At 45.3% G+C, this 22,202-nt stretch overlaps 1 protein-coding gene across 3 annotated transcripts in view; it reads left to right on the plus strand.

Moving 5' to 3' along the window:
* The window catches only part of NARF (nuclear prelamin A recognition factor), a 252,638-nt gene that overhangs the window by 202,233 nt on the left and 28,203 nt on the right, over positions 1 to 22,202 (plus strand). For all 3 annotated transcript variants that reach the window (XM_069200293.1, XM_069200295.1, XM_069200294.1), the window contains exons 8-9: positions 2,193 to 2,322; positions 18,506 to 18,578. In XM_069200293.1, coding sequence (XP_069056394.1) covers positions 2,193 to 2,322; positions 18,506 to 18,578 — 203 coding nt within the window. The remainder of the gene's footprint in view (positions 1 to 2,192; positions 2,323 to 18,505; positions 18,579 to 22,202) is intronic.

Consider the following 22,202-nt stretch of genomic DNA (forward strand, 5'->3'; position numbering starts at 1 on the left):
TTGTGTGGAATTCTTTTTTACATGTATTACGATAGCAGAGTAAATGAACGTTCCGTTTCACAGGCCAAACAGTGGACATCTCTCAACCTGTCAGAGTCTTAACGAGGGGCGACTTTGAACTTTCAGTTGATGTGCTTCCACCTGGATCAATATTTTGAGGGTGGCGTCTGAAAAGGGGACTTAAATGGCCGACAGGTCAGCAAATGAGAGACAGTTGAGGCCTATGATGATCTGGCTTATTTTAGGTGCTGGGCATCAAAATACATTTTATTCTGGGTCTCCACTGGCCAAATCTGTGATGATTATTTATCGGCCTCAGATGGATAAAAGACTGAGACCGAGCCCTCTGGGTTTGCACCGTGATGTGGCAGGTATTCTGAAGTTTTTGCAACTACTGTATTGCCCCAACCTCATTGCCAAGAGGCAAACATTAAAAGCACTACTTAATGTTGCAAAGCTGCACGGCCCAGATCTGGTAAGACAGTCTTTAAAAATTATATGTATGGTGGAAAGCAGCAAACTCAGTAGCTGCAGTGCATGTGAATGGCATTATATTTGGACATTACAATATTTTAAGCGATGCCTATAACTTAGACGTTATTTTTAGGATTTTTTTTGGGGTAGTGGGCCTGTCACCCAAAGAAAACAAGTGTTAAAGCATAACATCAGAGAATTATGACAACATCAGAGAATTATGACTGACTTGTTTGCAGGTCAAACTCATGTAAAGTAAACTTGACTACACTGGCGTCCACCCATCATTGATGTAATGGGAGCCCTGGGGCACCGACAGGTTGGTGAGATCTGAACCTCTCTTTGACATGTGTTTTACTGATTGACCACAGTAAAAAGGAAAAGCACCTGCCGCAAACTGTTCTTCTGCAGGGTCTTTTCAGATCTGAGTCACTCTCAAGCCCAGTAGTGATGTGTAAATTCAGGGCCGGCTGTAGGGCAGTGCGAATGGTGCGGCCGCACTGTGCGCCGGTCTGGGGAGGAAGACACTGACCTCAGGGGGTCGCTGTGTTTAAACATAACTTACAATTTAAAAACACCTTCTGCAGAGTACCTTGTGCATCCAGCTTTCATGCAGCTCTAAAAATGCCAAGATCTCTCTGGTGATTAATGTTTCTGCTAGAGAGAGATGAAGCTTTGTCTAGTCTCACTTTTGACTCGCCATAAAGTAGCACAGAGGGGTAAAATGTCTACTGCAAAGAACGCGTACCATGCAGATCACAGATCTGTACTTTGTGGATAGCTGAGTGAAATACTGCTTTTGTCACAGAGATTCTCTGGTCACCTCAGTTCGAGATACAGCCCTTATATAGAACAGTTACTGTTATGAACTGTCATCAAAGCGCTGCAAGCAAACAGCATAATATATGTTAGGACGTTATGTTTTTTTTTGCCAAGTCCTTCATTATCTGCTCCTAATGTTGCTAAAAAGGGTTCGTCTGGGTAGATATATATTCTTAGTAAGGCCAGCCTTTACCCGTGCTTTAAAACAAATGCAAACCTGCCAGCTCACACGGGGCCACCGTATGTCACATGATTTCGGCTCCCTTCACACGGTGACCCAGTGAGGTGCCGAAATCACACTGCGGCAGGCGGGGCGAGCTGGAAACCACTGCAGAGAGTGGATTTTCAGTTCGTGTTTTGAGACAGCAAGCAGGCGATGCCCATTAAGGAATATGAAAACACTCAAGGACATCACCAGCATCCTCAAAAACCTTTTGTTCATATCATTTTTTTGGTGGAAGGAGGAGGTCGATGGGGGAAGGGGACAAAGGCAAAAGGCCCCCTCACGACATTCTCGGCTTAAAGCAACAGATTTGATCTGAATTTACCTTTACATTTTGAATTCTGTGACTGCCTTTGAAATCCATGATCATTAAAATTATAACATATATTTTGTTGCAAGTATTAACTGCATGTATCCTATACGTTCTGTGTTACACTCACAGGCACTTCAATCAATGCTGCATTTGTACTTAATTGTATGGCTCAGTCATAATCTTACAGAAACACATACTACCTTTTGACTCCGCACCCAATATTTTCTCCACCATGACAGAAACAGACCTACTAAAGACAAATAGTTCTCAATTTCTGTGTTTGAAGTACAGTGGGAAGATGATATTAACTCTAGCTCCTAGAAGTTTGTAATGTGCTGACTTGTTTGCCTTTTCCTATAGAGTCTGTCGCCTGACAAGATATTCCACATCATTGTGGCCCCATGCTATGACCGCAAGCTGGAGGCGTTGCGCGATGACTACTTTGATGCCTTGTACAATGTTCAAGATGTTGACTGTGTCTTAACGTCAGGTGGGTCATAAGAATTGTTTTTCCACAGCTACACTGTCACACTTTTCTGTCCCTGTGAACGCTAGAGTCGAGAAGTGGGTTCCTTTACTGCATATTTCACAAATGTGCACACTAAATTCACCCAAGCACCTAGTAATTTCTCAGTGTGAGCTGCCCTCTTAAATAGCACTGAACACTCGATTTTAGGTTCTCTTGCACTCCCTACCTTTGTTTTGTATCTTCATTTAGACATGTTGCAGGCCGCACTAAAACATAATGTTAGGGTAGGTAAGAACCATGCCGTTAATTAGTTTCCGAAATCATAAGAGAGAGATCATCACATTATGTTTAGCTGTGCATGCATGATACTATTTCTCCAGTGTGACCCAGCGTTTTATTCATATATTTACTGATTCTGACTCTACTGTTTTGACCTGGATGGTTTAAGCATCCATTACACTTTCTGCGAAGCAACGCTTTTGAATGTTACTCCTAACGTCATTCTTCCCTCTAAAAACATTCCCTTCCAGTATCTTACATCGCAGCCTCTAGATGGGCAGTACTTGTCCACATAAAAATGCAGCTTCCTGTACGGTGTTTAGTCTCTTTGGGAATTTTAATGACCGTCACATCTCCTCCTTTGTTCCAGTATAATTATGTTTAAGGAACAAAAGTCTTTGGTCATGTGTATTACCAGAAGTTTTTTAGGTTTGAATTTGTAGCTCTATTGATATTGGCAGTTGCACCTTACCAGTATGAGTGTGTGAAATAATGTTTCTATTCTGGAAGGCTTCCCATACGAACCACAACATGCAGCTTTACAGTACTCATGGCTGACAGCATCTCTGTGATCTGTCCTTAATAACGAAATATATTACATACATCAAACTCACTGATTAGACTTTAATACCAGCTCACGAGACAGTACTCAGATATTTTAGGCAGCGACTTATGAAATATGGAATGTTGCTTGCCTGAGGCCAACTTCACTGCCTATGTACAGAGTGAGCTTGTCTTCTCTTAATTATGCTGCCTGCACCAAGCCACCTCCACCATCGAGAGGGATGATATACCGGCCACAACGAGAGGTAGGAGGCATTGGGCGGAAAATCTGTCATTCGAAATGCCTTTGGTTTAATTTTTGACTTCTCAAGAGATGGTCTTTGCCATCCTTACGTGGACTGAACAAGAGGACAGTTGGGGAGTTACACAAAAGGACAGAGATGTGCCTGTATTGTTGCAATATCTTCTATTTGGATTTAGCTTTTGCAGCTGACTTTGGCACATAGGGTATTCAGGAGTGCCCTGATGACCTTACAATGAAGGGTAAATGTAAGGATAGTTGGTGTGAATTCTGAATTATTGAACCACATGACACGCTAGTAGGTAATGCAGACACCTCTCCTTAAACGATTTACCACTCAGACGCTGCACAGAATTGAAACAAAAACTCTAACTCAGTAGCAATCTCCATGAAGAGTTGGTCTTAGACTGTCTACCCTTAGATCCAAGAAGGTGCTGGAAGTCATTTTCCGGCATTGGATCACAGGGATGACTGATCTTACATTTGCTGTGTAAAATATGAAGTAAAATAGTGTACACATTTGTAACCTTACATGTATCCAGCCTGTTTTTTATCTGCAACCATAAATTCTTTTTTCTCAGGCATTTATTTGTTCCATATTCCTGTTGGGACGTGGTAGTAAATGCTAGTTTGTAATGGTTTTAAGCATGTTTTCAGTTACTTTTCTCTGTGGTATACCCCATGCCCCCTATCATCCAAAGTCCGCGGATGGTACTACCATTACTTACTACTGCAGGACTGGCCTGAATGGGATCTACTTATTTAGATCCACTTATTATTTAATGTACTTGTCCAGTAAACTGTCTCAAAGTATTGTTGTGAAAACCATAGTGGGCTTTAACCTGACTGTCTGCACAGTGTCTGTGAAAGAGAGGGTTTTAGACTGTAAAGTTCTGCGGATCACTTATCTCATTTCCACCACTCAGTGTGGGTTTGACTGATATAATCTGGAAAGAGTTTCGCACTTTATCAGCACTAAGCAAAAAAGTTAAATGAATCCAGACCAGTCTTGAATGACCCAATACCTATCTTAGATACCCTAGCTGGTAACAAGGGTCCGGTGATCTTGGCTATGTTCCTGCACGACCAGTAAAGTAAAAAAAAAATAAAGTCCGCGAGGCAGTTGAACATCGGTAGTATTTGAATATGATTATGTTTTTCGATGGTCTACAAACATTCACCAGATTCCTGCCTGTGAAGACCTATGGGATTTAAATTTCGCACCATCTGGTCCAGGTTTTTCAGTGGAAATGAACGGAGGAAGTTTGTCACTCATGCTAATTAAGTCAAAGCTAAACAAGGTTGTCTTTTTTTTTTTTATACAAATTCAAGATGGACGCCATAGTTTATATTGGAGCTTTCATTTTAGAGGGAGACTGGCTGGCTGTATTGTATTTTTACATGCTAATCTGGGAAGTCTCTAGCAGTATTTCCTGCTTTCAGTCCTTTGCCATAAACGCAGAAGCGTGGCCTCTCAGAAGGTTTCTAGTGCTGGTGATCACCTACGGGATGCTGTTTCAGCTGAAGCCTTAATAGATATGTTTGGCCTGGCCTAATTTCCAACTGGTAAAATCTAGTCCAGTGTTTTTGTATTGGGGATCACCGGGCCAAACGTGATTGAGCGCAGCAGAATTCCACTTGGGAATTCCGTTTTGCCTGACTTGTAATGAGGGCCTTATTGTTAATCTAGGTTGAGCTCCGTTGGAAACCATAAATGTGTGGGGTTTCCATTAGAAAGCTTAAATTGCTCTTCCCTCTAAGCTCGAGAGCAGAACTTTTGTTCTCATCGGCTGAGCCTTGTGCACAGCTGCCAAAGACTTTGCCACTAGCAAAGGACCCACTCCTGTCTCAGGTCTGTAGTGAAGCAGGACCGTGGGGTAAGCAGCGTAAACTCCTTGCTCAGGTGACTTGCTAGCCTTAAAAATCATTGAAATCATCTAATGTCATGCGTGTTTCCAGCCTGTAAGCTAACCTAGACAGCTTGCCACATAAGTTTATTTTGCACTTTTTCCAGAACATGACGTATTGTGTAATGTTTTAAAGGCCTGGGCATGGATGATAAATGAATGGCAATATCCAAGATTTTTTTCCTTTTTGGTCAAGCCCAGGCAGCGTGCATGCGCTATCTCTCGACATGGAACATGTAATTCTGTCCACTTAGAGTACACTTATCACTTTAATTCGTTCATTGACCTGCCTTTCAAAATACCTTTGGTTTGTTGGTTAAATGCTTTAGATTTGTCCCGCCTTGAGGCTGTTTTGTTACCGCCTTGAAGACTGACTGTGTTTCATAGATTATTGCATGACCTTAGTGTTGGTAAACTACTTTTTTCTTTTGCCTCTCTGATTCGCGCCCATGGCAGTATGTTGTTTCTTCCTCTGACATCTCACTGTTTCTTTGCACCTGCACCCGACAAAGGCTGCAAACTGGAGGGTGATATTTTTAAATTTATTTTCAGTTTTATATAGTGCAAACTTGACCAGAAGATTGAAACGCTTTAAATCAGCACCAGTTAAATTTACAGGCCCATTCCTAAATACTTTCCAAGTTTACCAGTTGAAAAATATATACACTGGGCCTTTTAAATACAAAAAACACAAGGGAAACCCTCAACGCAGCTCTCCCCGGCACAGCGGGAGAGCCTATAGTACTTTATTCACTGTTATCCAAAAAGTCGCCCCATAATGTTTTGCCTGGCATTCCTTTTACAACACATTTTTCCCATTAACTCGGCCTGTGGTGGTCCAAGGACAATGGGAACACCACCAAAACATTCAGTACGGCTGTCCAACTCATTTTCTGAGGCCCCACAGTAGGTTGGAAGAGGGGGTGTCAAATTCATAACTTCTCCCACCATTTTTTTTTTAAGCTCTCTCATGGCTGGAACGTTTGCGTTACAGCTGGGCGTAGTGTGTGTTCTAAGGGCTTTGTAATGATATTCTAGCAGGCGTGCTAGGCCTGAAAATGTGTAATGAACTTTGCCCTATAGGGGCTGAATGTATGGTTAGACTTCAGCACTCTCTGTCCTTCTCTTTTCATATGGTTATGCCCTCTAGGGGCTGACTATATGGTCACATGACCATGTTTTTTTTTTGTTTTGAATTTTTTTGTTAGAGGGTCATGATGATACAGAAGGGAAAAAGAAAAGAAGTAACTGTACATAATTATAACGTCGTAATATATACCACAGTTGTGTTATTGAATGACAAATGTGATCAACTGCTTTTCTAACCATTGTAAGAGGGCAATAGTAGAGGCTGGGAGAGAAGGAGAAGAGGGGAGAGAAAGGGAAAAGGAAAAGAAATGGAGCGCTGTAGAAAAAGAAGAGGATGAAGGGAACTGATTGGAGAATCCTTTGTGGTGTGGGGTTACAAGTCATTTTTGGTGGATAGTATCCTGGGGTGAAAATGCCGTATGGGTCAGTATTGTCCCAGTGTACCTTCTCCCCTCGCTCCAACAAACAGAATATCTGATGATGTACCTGTAAATCTAATGTCAGTGTATGGGCCGGTCTGCCGACTGTTGATTCTACTGCTAGGTGCTGAGGGCCAGGTTAAAATGTAGAGGGGTATGGGGATGGGGGGGTGACCACTGCCATCTGGACATAACCTCGGATCCTGCTCCCTGGTGTATGGGATAGGTGACCCACTGGAGAAGGTGGGGGGAGCAATAGGCGTGCGGCGCTTCTGATGAAAGGAAGATAAGAGCGGTGGGTGGATAGGGAAGGAAGACTCTTTCGGGGAAGACAGCCTAGAAATGGATTTTGTGTTGCTGGTTAAGGCAGTGGAAAGTGTAGCAGAGTTGAGGCTCTGTGATGCACTGCAGTAGATGGGTATGGAGGGGTACAAAGGTAACAGAGCAGAATAGTCCGACGTACTAGAGGTGGATCGTTTGGGGTAAAAAGAAAGGGAGAGGGGTGAGAGAAAAGAGGATCTGTATTCACGGAAAGAAGTAGGTATAGGAAACATTAGGGAACAGTGGGGGGGAGTTCACAAGGACAAGGGGAAGTTAGTAGGTAGACGTCAAATAACAGGTGACTGGTGGGAGGGAGGTAGAGGGGAAGGCGGTAAAGTTAAGGACGAAAAGTACAGTGCCAGTGATCCAGGGTCATGGAGTTTTGATCATTATGTTTGTGCCATCTGAGTGGAGGGCGTTCTGTGCTGTAAGGTGGTTGAGGGAGGGGTGGAGGAGGAGGGGCAGGAGAAAAAGGGAAAGGAGGAGGAGAGTGTTGGGGAGGAGGGAGATGGTGGCAAGTGTTTGAAAGGGACGGGAGAACAAAGGGGGGGGGGGCAGGTTTCTCTGCTATGACAATGGTGGCGGAAATGGGCAAAAAGAGGGGTGGCCGATGGTGGGCATGCTATGGTGGTGCCTCTGTGAGGAAGGAAGCCCATACCTGTTTAAATATGGTGGCCTGATCTTGTAAGTTGTAAATGATGTGTTCATATGTGGCTATCCGAATCATCGCTGCAATCCATTCTTCTGGGGTTGGAGAAACAGTCGATCTTCAGTGGGGGAGAATACATATCTTTGCTGATGCTAGTGCCATGTGTAGTAGCCGTTGCTGCGGTCACGACAAGGCTGGGAGAAGTTCAACATCATGCATTATTATGAGAGAGGGGGAGAGCAGTGGTCGGAGCGGTACAGAGTCAGCTAGGGTGAGTCTCACCGCCTCCCACAAGGGCTGGATCGATGCGCAGTCATATATGATGTGGAGCAAGTCACATCAGGTCTCTGGGCAGCACCAACAGTTCGCATGTGGCAAAAGTCCAGCTCTGTGCAGTTTTGCTGGAGCCCAGTACCAGTCACTATTCCTCCAGGTATGTACCCACAGTCATGAATTATCTTAGAGACAGAATTTCAATCGGGCTTCTCGGGTGCCTCTGTCTAGGGCATCCAGAATGTCCGTCCAGTCTTCTGTATCGTAGACCCTCTGTAGGAGGGTCTGCCATTGAGAGCGTAGTGTTTTGAGAAGGGGCTGTGAGTGTAGATGTTGCATAATGACCTCATAGAGGCCTGCCATTACACCTTTGTGTCATCCCCAAGTCTTAAGATAAGTAACCACTGGCGAGGTCTGATGTCCCCATCTAGTGGTTCCAATATTCTGTTTAAGACAGTGCTGAAGTTGTAGGTATCGCCATTCCTGCCTTGAATGGAGGTAATTCTCCTCCTGCAATTGAGCAAATGATTTGGGTGCCCCATCCACAAGAACTTGGTCTAAAGTATCAATACCGGCCGTGCTCCATTGTGGCCAGTTGAGAACCACTCTCCCTATTTGTAGGCTATCATTGCTCCAAATGGGGGCTTGGGAGTGTAAGAAAGGGTGTATCCCAAGTAGGCGATGAGCTCTGCACCATGCTGCGCGCATCGTCTTTAGGATCAGGTTGGGTGGGCTGGTCGAAGAGGGGCCACTACTGTATAGTCCACCGAGGCAAATTGCCAATTGTGACAGGTGTAGGGCAAGGGCATAATGTTCCACCGAGGGAAGACCCAGCCCCTCGCAAGAGCGGTGTGCCAGTAGTTTAGCCGACGCCAGTCGTAGGCGTGTGGAACCCCCCCCAATGTTCCGATCGCTGCATCTATTGGCCGTAGAGGGGTACCTGAAGAGGAAGCACACCAAGAATATAAGTAAATTGTGGGAGTGTGACCATTCTCACGGCCTGAACTCTGCCTCACATGGAAAGGCCCAAGTGTGACCATTCTCGGTTGACAAGCTCTCCCAGGTATTTAAGGCGATTAAGGGTCCATGGGAATGGGAAGCTATGCACCGCGGCTTTGGTGGTCAGTGGAAGAGGGGCAAGCTTTGCTCTTGTTCCAGTTCACCCGGTATCCGGACAAGATTGCAAATCCATCAATTATCTCCAGTAAAGCTGGTAGAGATTGCTCCAAGTTAGTTAGGGTGAGCAAAACGGCATCGGGCATAGAGGTAGATGTTTGAGGTCCCTCCCGGCAGGGTTATATTTCTTTAAGCAGCGGAGAGTGACGGAGAGTAGCTGCCAGTGGCTCCATCGCTACCAGAAACAAAAGTGGGGAGACAGGACAGCCCTGTCTTGTCCCACATCGAATGGGGAAAGAGTCTGATATAAAAAAACAACACAGTTGACCTGAGCCTTGGGGTGGTCATAGAGCAGACAAACCTTGGAGATAAATTCTTCTCCTAAACCAAATTTTTCCAGAGTCGCAAACAAATAAGGCCATTCTATGCGATCGAACGCTTTTTCAGCGTCTGGAGATGAGGCTAGTGCTGTGTCCGGTTTGTTTTTGGATTCCCACAGAGTGTGGCAAAGAGTGCGTAGGTGATCCCTGGAGGTACAACCCGGTACAAACCCCACCTGAGTGTGGTGAGTCAAGGATGGGATAACTTTGCGCAAGCGGGCCGCTAGAATACTGGCCAGGATTTTGATATCGCCATTCAGGCAGGATATGGGCCGGTAGTTGCTGCAGAGTAGAGGGTTCCGTCCCGGTTTTGGTATGACTGATATCGTTGCTTTGTTGGATATTGTGCCCAAAGAACCCTCTCAACAGGCCTCACCCAACACCTCGTGTATGGCGTCTATCACCTTCTCACCTGCACACTTATAAAATTCCACAAGGAAACCATCTTCCCCTGGTGACTTATGGTATGGGAGGTTGGAGATAGCTTGTGCTATTTCCATCCTGCTTATCTCTCCGTCAAGAAGGGCGCTACCATCAGCCAAGAGACGAGGTAGATTAATGTTAGTCAAAAAGGTCTGTATTTGGGTGGGGCTAGACACCAACTCCGGGGTATAGAGATGTTGGTAGTAGGGCGCAAATTCATTACCAATTTCCTGTGGGTGGGTGAGTATCTCTCCGTTAGAGATGGTGATAGCAGGGATGGTTTGGGCTACCGTTATGTTGCGGAGCTATGCTGCCAGAAGTCACCCAGTCTTCTCCCCTTGTCCGTAATGCCGCCCTTGTAGGCGCTGTATGGCAAATTCGACCTGGGATGTGTAAAGCTCATTTAGGGCCATTCGGGCACGTTCCAGGTGTTGTCGTGTAGGGAGAGATGCGTGAGTTGTGTATTGCCTCTTTAAACGGCTAATATCAGCTTTAGAGCCGTTTGCCGGATCTTTCTCTCCCTATTGGCCAACTCAGCATTTCTCATCATTTGTCCTCCTAGAGTCCCCTTAGCCACTGCCCATAGAACCCTCTTGGAATCTACAGTGCCAGCATTGTCATGCATATAGGTGGACATATGGGCCTGTAGTTCTACCTTACCTTGGTGGGAACGATAGCGGTGAATGTCAAAATGCCAGGGTTTGCAGCCTGGTGATACTATGCACGTGTGGACAGATATGTGGATCGGGAGTGGTCTAAAAGGCCACATTCCAGTATTTGAGTATCGAGGGTCTGGGCTACTATGTTTTGCGATATAAGTAAATAATCCATTCAAGATTGAGTACCATGTACAGGTGAAAGGAAAGTGTATTCCCTGTTGGTCGGGTGTGTTAAGCTCCAGTGGTCTACCAAACCGTTATCTGTCATCACATCTGTCTGAAGTGCTCTGTCGTCGTTGCTAACATCGAGGGGTCCGGTCGTATCTAACACTGAATCTCTGGCCAGGTTCCAGTCTCCCCCAATCATGTAACGGGATGCCCCTATTTCTGCCAGGAGGCGGGTGATTTGTAAAAGGAACAATCGCTTGGGATCTGTTGGTGCATATACGGAGCCCACACAAATCGAGGAGCCTCCCAGGCTTAATTTAGCAGACACATATCTCCCCCGGATCAGTCCATAATTTCATGACCTTAATGGGTATATTCTTACAGATCAAGATCACAACTCTACATTTCCTTGAAACACCACTCCCCGGCTCTTATTGAGTAGGACTGCAACTAAAGAGCGCTTTTCCCACCCAGTCACAATGCAACTTCCCAGATTCCACAATATAGAGATGCGTCTCCTGGAGAAGGGCTATGTCAGCTAGTTTGGATTGGAGGTAGGAGATAAGTTTCTTCAGTTTCACGAAATGTGTCAGCCCGTTGATGTTCCAGGATATGATTTGTAGTGGAGTGGCTGCATTGGGGGCCGGACTAGCCATGATGGAACCCAAAGGGGAGGGCGGAGGACGAGTGTGGGAGGTAGTTTATATGAATAGGGAGGGGAAGATTTTGTATGATGTAATGCAGGTATGGACTAGGTAGTATTGATTGGGGGGGATTCTGTGGGGTGGCAGACGTTCGCCTGCGTCGGGGAGAGGGGTGGGGACAGGAGGGAGTTGATATCGAGGGTGATGGAAGGAAGGGGGTGAGGTAGGGACACCAAGAGGGAAGGAAGGAGGTAGGGGGGGGGGGGAGTTGGGGCAGAGAAGGTAGGAGTAGAAGGAGGAAAGAAGAGAGAAGAGAAAAAAAAAAAAAGAAGGGATGAGTGTCTTTGGGTCAGGGGATCAGAGGGTCATATGATCAGAGGAAGGGGCAAAGGAGCGAAGCCCCATGAGTCCTTAACTTTAGGCTGCGGGTCTAAACCTGTGGAGTCGCGTTGCCCCCCAGTTGCAACAAATACAGGTGGGTTGCATATTCAAAAGGGCAGCGAACTCAGTGTACCTGGCCACTGTGGAAGGGAAGAGAGGGCGAAGGCAGGGGAGGGGAGAGGGCTAAGAAGACTGGTCTAGAGAAAGCGAGAGTAGAACAGTATACATTTCTTTAGGCATCTCGGATCTCCGATCGGTGCTCCAGACTCACAGCTGCCTGTAGTACGTATTACAGTCACAGTTTCAAGTGGGAGCAGAGGTGGGTTTCAGGGGGGAGCGAGACTTGTCCCTGTCCGATAGCTGGGTATGTAGCGCCACCGCATGTGGTACTTGCCCCCTGTTGTCATGGGTATTTGTGAGTCTCTCGAAATCTCGTCCTCTGAGATGAGTCTGCTTCGTGACGGCCTGTTCCTCGGGGGGTGGCGCACACTGAACATCAGCAGACTGTTCCTGGGGTCAAGCCGAAGTAGCCTTATCCATGGACTGAGGCTGAAGATCGCCGTTTTTGGTGATCCTCATTCTCGCTGATTCAAACAATCCATACTTAACCTCCAGCTGGCGCAGCTAAGGTCTGAGAGCCAAAAATGCTTTTCGACGGTCACTGGCCTTCTTTGAGAAATTGGCTGTTATACGGACCTCATATCCTTCTGTGCGAAATGGGCCATGTACTTGGGCCGCTAGGAGAAGTTGGCGGGTCTGCGTATGTCCTAGGAGGCAGGCAATGATTGGGCGGGGCCTAGAGGCTTCATCCCGTCGTATAGGGCCCAGTCTGTGCACTCTCTGAAACTCCAAGGGTGGGTCAAAGGTCAGGTCGGTTAGCTTGGGAAAGACCGTCCTTGTGAAGGATTGGGTGTCCTTTCCCTCAATGCTTTCAACGAATCTGAAAAAGCGGATATTGTCCCTGCAACTCCTGTGTCCCAGGAGGTACAGAAGTTCATGATCCCTGTCTTGGGTAGCGATGAGATGACCTTCCACAGTCCACACGCGTTGCTCCAGTCCTGTCACTCGCGACTGGAAGCCCGCAATGTCCAAGCCCATGGATTTTGTCTCCAATGTTATAGCATTGTCCATTCCCTCTAATCTACGACCTACCGCCGATGTCTACTGTAGAATTCGTTCCTTGGTTGCTTCCTGTATCGGGTCGACCATGGTGTGGGGTCAAGTGGGTGGGTGTGATCCTGTGGCGGAGGTCACAAATGTTGGAGGGCTTCAGAAAAAAGTAGTTGTCTTGCCGGTTTTCCTGGGTGTTTGCCTGTCGCCTTGCTACCGGGCATGACAGAGCTCGTGGTGTGGATAGAGCCCGCAGGTCTGCGGTCCCAGGGGTCTCTCCACTAATGGTGTTTTGTGGTACAGGATCGTCGTGGAGGCGATAGGAGGTTGAGGATAGGATGGAGGGGGGGGGGGGGGGACAGTCCTCATGCCCCTCTTAGCTATGAGTCCTACGCTGACTATGGTCTGAAACTATCCCAGGGGTGTGGAATTTATTAAAATATCTACTTGTCCAGGGGACAGGTTGCTTCTCAAATCTACTTGTCCTGTAAAAAGATCTACTTGTCCCTTTGGTGCCATGTAGTGTGGCGACAATTTATGGCAGCAATCTCATTATGTAAGAGCTCTGATAATAGCGTCTCTGATTATGCCAGGGCTACTACCTTAGTAGGGCTTGAATACTTGCAGTTTCAATCCCTACTGTAGCAATTTCCTTATTTTTCCACCATTCTGCAGATCTGCATACTGGGGCTGGAGGAAGCAGTAAGCAATAGTTCCAGGGCTGGAATGCCTTTGAGTCTGCAAACCTACTAACCTGCATGTTTTAAAGATTTTCACCAGCTTCTCTCTAATATTTTCCCATAATAAGAAAGGTTGGACATTTACTCCTGACAATGGCAGAATTAGAACTTCTTCCAGGGTTGGGAAGAAAGTGGCTGGAGGGAAAATTAACTTGCAAATGCTCAATAGATTTTCACATTAGCAAATCTACACATCGTATTTACCCATGCTAAAATACAGTTCACAAATATTTTATAGGGGTACGACATATACCATGGGTGCACTTTTGTGACTTTCTTTAAGAATTTGGGGCCACATGTCAGTAGGTTCAGATTTGCGACCCGCAAATTGCGAGTCAGAGAGACTCGCAATTTGCGAGTCGCAAATCCGAATGTAGGATGGTGTCCCTGACACCAACTGTGATTCGCAAGGGCTTCGCAAATGCCCACCTCATGAATAATCATGAGGTGGGTCGCAATTTGCGACCCCCTTGCGAATGGCGGCCCTCACAGGGATGGTGGCCTGCTGGAGACAGCAGACCACCATGTCTGTGACTGCTTTTTAATAAAGCAGTTTTTTTGTTTTTTTTGTAATGCAGTCCGTTTTCCTTAAAGGAAAACGAGATGCATTACAAAAACGAAAAATGAAACGTTTTCGTTTCATTTTTTCAGAGCAGGCAGTGTTCCGCAAGACCACTGCCTGCTCTGAAAAAATGTTTACAGTGACATTCACAATGGGGAAGGGGTCCCATGGGGACCCCTTCCCTTTAGCGAAAGTGTTAGCACCCATTTGAAATGGGTGCAAACTGCGATTGGTTTGCGCCCGCGTTCGCAGTCACAAAACAATCCTACATTGCACTGCGAGTCGCAATTAGGAAGGGAACACCCCTTCCTAATTGCGAGTCGCAAACCTGTTTTGCGATTCGGTAACCAGGTTACCGAATCGCAAAACTGGGTTTGTGCATCGCAATGTGCTTTTTGCACGCCACAAACAGCGAAAGTCGCTGTTTGCCACATGCAAAAAGCTACCTACATGTGGGTCTTGGTCCCTAATTAGGTCTGGTGTTAACAAAACATTTTGTTTTTTATTAAACTTCTATTTCTCTCTCTTTCGGCTGGCTTTACTGTGAGCGATCGCATTCTGCTCTTCCACAAGGAGCATATTGGCACACAAAGTAGTTTTGTTCAGTGTCAGGAACTACAGTGGCAATCAGTGACGTAACGAAACTGGAGGGTGCCCCTTTGAAAAGAACATGGAGGAGCCCCCTCTCCAGACTCACTCAGGCCAGGTGCTGAAGGGGCCCCCAGGAGGGCGGCTGCGGGGCCTTTGTTATGCCACTGGTGGCAACGTGTGCTTTTAGAGTTAAAAAATGTTTTGGGTTTTTTTTTGCCAGTGTTTGTTACAGTGTTGAGGGCCTGATAGCTCCCACAACAATAAAGTGTTACAAAAGCCATGTTAAAACAAGACACGCATTGATGAAACTAAAAGACTTATAAAAATATGTCAGATCAGTTGGCTTTGTCAGTGTTTGTTTATTTTCATGCTTCCCATAATCGTGTTGAAAATGATTACACTGATTCTCCATTAGAAATATTTTTGGGAAATACTAGCATGCACCAACACATTTTACTAAATGACACTTCATTTGCATCTAATCAGAGAGCATTCTGGAAGCATTATACTTAGCCTCATAGCCTAAACTTTTCAAACATGTGCATACACGTTTTTTTTTTTGCACTGGAACCAACGTCAGTAGTGAAGTGTGACCTTAAAACATTTATTTACAGCACTCACCCTAATAATGAAGGATTTCAAATAATGAACCATAAATACAAGTTCGAACAGCATTATCTTTTGGAAACATATTACCTCAACTGCAGAGAGTTCCACTCTCTGTAAACAGGCAGCCAAAGGGTTTGTGCTGCAGAGGGTTGGGCCTACTTGTCCCAAGGACAAAGTAAACATAAAAACTTGTTGCCCTTGACCCCAAACAAGATGTCCCGGGCGTCGGGCGATAGGAATTCCACATCCCTGCTATCCGGAGCGATGATAGCGCTCAGTGGGAGGTCAGGTTCTTTCCTTGCAGGTTGAGTGTTTCCATTGGTATAAAGGTGTTGAGCACACAGAGTCTCCAGTATCCCGGCAATGCTGCTGGTTTCCTGGGTAGGGCGGGTACCTCAATCGCTAGATAACTCTTGGGACGGTGCGGATGGGGGGGGCGGGATCTAGTGCGGGTGGTGAGACAGGAGGCAAGACCGGTCGGGCACTGTGAAGTGATGAAGGGAATATCCGGTGCTCGTTTACGGATCAGTCACCATCTCGTCTTCAAGTATGTGCTGGGGCGTCGTTGCAGGACCCCAGGGAGATTAGGAGGCGGGGGTTGAAGAGGATCCTCCACCGATCTCCCCAGCAGTCCTGTGGTGTTGTCCGTGCACTGTCACGCGGCAGCGATGACTTAATTGCATGGGGGGATGCACAGTGCCCAAAAGGCAACCAGGGGGCTGCACCTCTGTTGTCACACCATTTCTATGTCAGTGCGTTGGGAGGGGGGGAGGCACCAAAAGTGGCTCGTTGTTGGAATCGCCTTAAGTTGTGAGTTGGCGCAGTCCCAGAGTGCCACTTTGCTCCTCCTGTTATGTGTTTGATGGTAGGCCGCTTCGTCCCTCCGCTCCCCAAGGTACGTGGGTTGCGCCCCCACCCGTCACTCCGGACAAACTGTCGCGCTGCTCACCACGCAACTCTTCTGGGCTACAGTCTCTGTGGTGCTCCCGCCCTGGATCAGGGCCCGATTAAGGGGGGGAAGGGCGAAGGGGGAAAGAGCACCAAGACCTGCTCACAGCCGATGCCATCCCCGCCTCTTCCTCCTCTCAGCTCCGACCCACCTCAGTGGCCTCTCACCACTGCCACGCCAGTCCGCGGCTCAGCGCCGAGTAGTAGGCTGCGTCTTCGTACTCAAGCGCGTCTCACCGTCTCCCCAGCGCCGCGGGCCTCGCTCCGTGCTGGCACTCCGATCGCGCTATCGCTCAAGCCCTCCAGATATCAGTAAGAGGGGGTTATTCAGCCCCCGTGACGCCCCCACTCTCGATCAGGGCCCGCCGCCTTGCGGAGCTCCTGTTTCAGGCGGCCATCTATGTGGCCATACCAAGGCCCCCACATGACCATGTTTTATACCTTAGTGTCAGCTTTGCGCTCATGGCTGTACATCCTCTGGCATCTCACTGATTCTTTGCTGGCATCTCGCTGTTTCTTAGCGATCTACACAAAACAAAGGCTGCAAGCTGGAGAAGGATTCTTTTTTATTTCTTTCTTATTTTTTTTTGCTGTTTTATTTAGCGTGAACTGAACCAGAATATTGGAGCGCTTTGCATGAACACCGATTAAGTTTTCAGACCTGCTCTTAAATTCTTCCCAAGTTTAGCAATTGAAAAATATAAACAGTGTCGCTTTTTAAATTAAAAAAAAAAACCCTCAACACGGCTGTCCCTGACACAGCCAAAGAGCAGATACTACAATATTCACTGCACCCAGGAAAGTCGCCCCATAATGTTTTGCGAGGCATTCCTTTTTCAACACATTTTTGCCCATAACTCAGCCTGTGGTAGTCCTAGTACAACGGGACCACGACCAAACATTCACAACATACTCTTTCTGCCCAGCTCATATTCTAGGTACCCACACTGGGTTGGAAGGGGGGGTCACCAAAATCATTACCTCTCCCACCATTCAATGTCTTTTTAAGCTCTCTCATGGCTGGAACCTTTGCTTTACAGCTGGGAGTAGTTTGTGTTCCAAGGGCCTTGTTTGTAATAATATTCTTGCAGGCCTGAAAATGTGTAATGCAGTATGTCCTCTAGGGGCTCAAAATATGATATGCCCTTTAAGGGGACTGACTATATGGTGACATGACCATGTTTCTTCCAAACGCTCTTTTTATTGTGGTGCCCTATAGGGGGTGTTCTGGCCATTACAGTCTAATGCCAAGTGTATAAAGGAATGCACAAACACAGTTTATTTCTGATAAAGGTTTAATGTGCTGCATGGCTAAAAAATGGTATGGTCCCAAAGGCGAGACCTATTGGCTCTGAGCATGCTTGATTTGTTTGTAAATGCTGTTATCCATTCAAAACTACGCTGTTGCTTCTCGACAAATATTTGACATAAAAGTTTAGATTTAATAATGTTAAACAATTTATATCTTATGATTAAAAGTCCTAATGGGTAAAATGCTTCAAAATAGAGCCTTGTCTTAAATGTATTCGTGCCTAAAGCAGTGCTGTTATACCGTCCGCAGCTTGACACCAAACGTACAGCTTAATTTTTCTCATTACCTTTTTAGTAATGGTTGGAAGCTTGTCTGGTAAGATAACTATCAGTAGAATGCTTCTGCAGATACCCGAGTGTGTAACCTCTAGACTGCCAGGCTTCAATCATAGGAAAGGCAACTCCGATTTTCTTCTTTATGTGATTGAGAAAATGAGTACATTTGAGTAGGACACTATTCTGGCACAAGTAGGGAAGACCATGTGTGTAAACCTCTAATATGACTTCATCTGGAGTGTTTCTGTGAAGGATTTGATCATGGAACGACCCAGTAATTTATCAACCTTGTTGTTATTTTCCTGGTGTCTTTACTCCTGCACAACAAATATCTCCAAAATGTTTCATGTGTACCTAATTAACTTTCAATAAATTGAATGATTTCTACCCTGTCCATAGTAGAAGCTTTGCTAACCCTAACCAGTCAGCGGGTATTGAAGGCCACCTACTTAGAAAATTCCCTGTAGCTTTGTACTGAGATGCATGATATGGGGGATCTTTGTTTTGGAAGGTCACTGGGTCTTTCTGTTCTGTTCCCATATAGGTGAAATTGTTCAAATCATGGAACAGAAAAATGTATCTTTTAAGGAGGTGGAAGAAGTAGCCCTGGAAACCATGTAAGTAAATATTCTAAAATTTCCATTGTCGATTGCCTGAAGCTGAAAAATACTGTTTCTGAAAACAAACACATAAAAATGTGTCTAAAGGACCATGTTCATGTATTTCAGAACTGTGCACTTGTGTGAAATCAATGAATAGTAATTTAAAAGTAACATTAACTGTACTGAAGTTCCACCTCAGTCCTATTGGTATCTTGATGATGTTGCCTCACTAACATCACAGTATTTTCCCTAGCCTTTTGATAATGGTTCATTAATAGCATAAAGTCACCATAACCGACGATATTGTCTGATGTGCGGTCTTTAGTGTCACTTTGGGTAGAAAAGGTAATCCTTTGGTCTCATATAGAGCTTTCAGACATTGAATCCTACAACCGTATTTTCATGAGTGTGGGAAGGTTCTCAGTTGGAACGGTAGGTGACTTATTTCGTAAATTTGCATGCAACAGCAGGAATTTCTTTCCTCATTCCAGAAGTCTGTACTGACACATACAGTACACATCGAAGGTAACTTTACCTAGTCCAGTCCTTGCCCCTGTGCTGCTGCAAAGACCTCAGTCGAGTCAAAAGGCTTATACTCCAAAACCGTGCAGTTGGGGTCAGTTTATCGAATCACTCAAAAGTGGTAGAGCATGGTCTTCAGGCAGCTAGACAAGTTTGAGTGCATATTTCTTTGCATGGATTTCATTCCTATGTAGACCACTATCCCATAATGATCGCAGTCACTGTTTTCCCATGGTGATATCATGTATACCGTCAAACTAGCAGGGAATATGTGCCTTTTTGAGACAGTCGTGCAGGCAATCTTTAGCTGCTGATGGTAACCAGAACTTCTGCCAGAGCAAGACACAGGAAACCACCGCTGGGTAGCAGCACATCCTTCTGTTCAGTTGATGTTTTAGGAAGGTATTTATTCTCTCACCTCACAAGCTTATTTGTTTGAAAGTTTGACGATCTAAACCATACACACCGCAACATACCTGCAGTGGCCAATGTGGGGAGTGAAAGAGGAGTGATCATTACAATGACATACAAAAGGGCTAAAGAGAGACCACTACGAGCAAGGTCCACAGCTGTCTCGTTGATATCCCATAAATTTGATGCTACATACATATATGGCAACCCCATCCTGGGAGGCCCATCACCTCATGTACATTACAACTTGCCAATCACACTCAGATCTCTCCCTCTCTTTCTCTCACACACACTCACTCACTGTCTCTCTCTCTTTCATCTCTCTCACGTCTCACCTGTGGGGGAAGTGACTGGCCCAGACATAACAGACCCCATTCGTTGGCCAGGTAGGGCAGTGGGAAACTTCCCCATTTTGAAGTGCATGTAAAAAGGCTCACACCCAATGAGTCATCTGCCACCAACTGTTAATTACGTCATGGTCTGTACACCAGGATGGTAGTCAGCCCATAAAACAAGCATTGGCAACGCCAAAGGCGAAACACATTTTGACCCATTGGCTTTGCCAGTGGCTTTCAACTGTGCAGCGGGTTCAAGGTAAAAACAAAAGGATTTGGCGAATCTGGATTGGTAACTAAAAAGAAAATATAATGCACAAAATCTTTTTTTTAAACAGGAGCAGAAGCAGCTTGGGGGAGTCTGGCAGCTAAGTAGCAATATTTCCTCCGCCTAGGGTCTGCCGGCAGCAGCCAGTTATGTTGGCCAGATGATTTCAGCATGATCTTCGTCTTCTGTGTAAATTAGTGGGCAATTTCTGGAAGTCAGATACTTAGGCCCCTTGTCAGGGAGGGCTTGTTGTGCTATGCAAAGTATGTTAGCATGGACACGTTCTTTCACCTTTCACAAGTGAAGAGTGCCACTTTATCGATAACTGACCCCTTTTCCAGAGTCCCACAGCCAGTCTGACTCCTGCATTGTGGGTGATGATTAATTTTCTTGGGGAACTATGCCAGCATGCCTGCCTACAGGCTGTTTGCAGGATCCAGTTATGCAGTTACGAATGCCCCTATTAAATTAGACCAAAGTTGTCCCGGCATAAATAGACTCACGTTCTTGAGACGAAATGGGTGATAAGAATATATTTTTCGTCATCTGATTAGCCCGCTGTAATCATGGTTACATCTCGGTCTAGGTGTACCGTGGGATTGTTGTTCCGTGGGATTGTTGCCTATTTTTATGAGGCTTCCTCAGCAGCTTTGATCTAAATCTGAATTTTTGTTTTTGTCGCCTTCATTTTCACGCTGTTTTATTGGATACTTTCCCTGTAATCTAAAGAAGATGCTAGGTTTCCTCTACATGCGATTGAAATTGCAGAAATGACCTCCCATAATTTCTGATCAATGGTCTTGTATATATTATATATCGATTGGGAGCTAGAGGTGAGCCCTGGTGCACCTTACTATTCATCTGCAAGGGAGCTGCACTATATTTTCAGACATATTGTGCAAGTGCATTTTAAAAAAGCAACTGTCCTCAGACAAGTTAATTATGACTTGACAGAAATACAGAATAGGTCACATACATATATTGCCCATGCTCGTTCACTTTGACTTAGTTACAACACTGTGAGTCAGGGAACTTTAGTCTAAATAGATAAATAACGCTGGAAACCAAAAGATTTAACAGCAACCGCCCTCAGACAAGTTGATTGTGACATGACATAAATACAGAATGTGTCCCATATATATTTTGCCCATGCCTGTACACATTAACTTAGCTACAACACTGTGAGTCAGGGAACTTTAGTCAACAACATTTCGATCCCACATTATTTGTCTATTTAATAAATGCAAATACCATTTTGAAACAATTTACTCACCCGTTTTCATAGATTTCATTGCAACTCTATGATTATTATGTTCATCTTATTTAATTCAGGAACAAATGTTCCTTTAGACTAGAGTTACCTTACCCAAGGTCCCTGCTTACTTACGGGTGCCCTTGTTTTTTGCAGCACAATCGAGAAAAAGGCAGGTACTACCACGTCAATTGAGAAATATTTTGTAGAACTTCTCTTTGCCACAGCACCTCGCTAGAAAGCACTGTTGGCTGAAGATTAATCCTCTCCGTCTTCTCATACATCCTTACATATTTTAAGACCCCAGCACTTTGAGACCTGCAAGGAACATATAATTATCATGGTGGGGCCCACTTTCTAATCCTGAGCAAAGCTAAGTGAATCTGATAATATTCACCCGGCTTTGCCACCATACTGCATAAACAATAATTATCCTGACTTGCTCTGAAATGTTGATCACACCAAGCTTATTCTGTCAACATCTTCAACAAAAGAACAAGGTACGATTATTGGGAGGAATATGTTTGCATGTTTGAAAATATGAGATTGTGCAACTGAAGAATTTTAGCTTTCATTTTGTTTTCAGTAATATTTAGTATTTGCCCAAAACATCCCCAGCATCTGTGCCCATCAAAGCAACACATACAAAATATAATTTAAAAAATGTGATTTTCAGTACAAACAAACAACTATGGTGACAGACCTTGTTTCTTTAGATGGTGGATTATGTTTTGTTATGTTAGTTACTTGTGGAGCACTGGATGTTGCCATTGAGCTCATCTGAGTTGGGGACAGCAGAGTTGTAGAGCAAGCTAAGGGGAGTGAGGCTAAAACCCTGTGCGTGAAGCAAG

This window comes from Pleurodeles waltl, chromosome 7 (genome assembly GCF_031143425.1).
Source record: "Pleurodeles waltl isolate 20211129_DDA chromosome 7, aPleWal1.hap1.20221129, whole genome shotgun sequence".
Lineage (NCBI taxonomy): Eukaryota > Metazoa > Chordata > Amphibia > Caudata > Salamandridae > Pleurodeles > Pleurodeles waltl.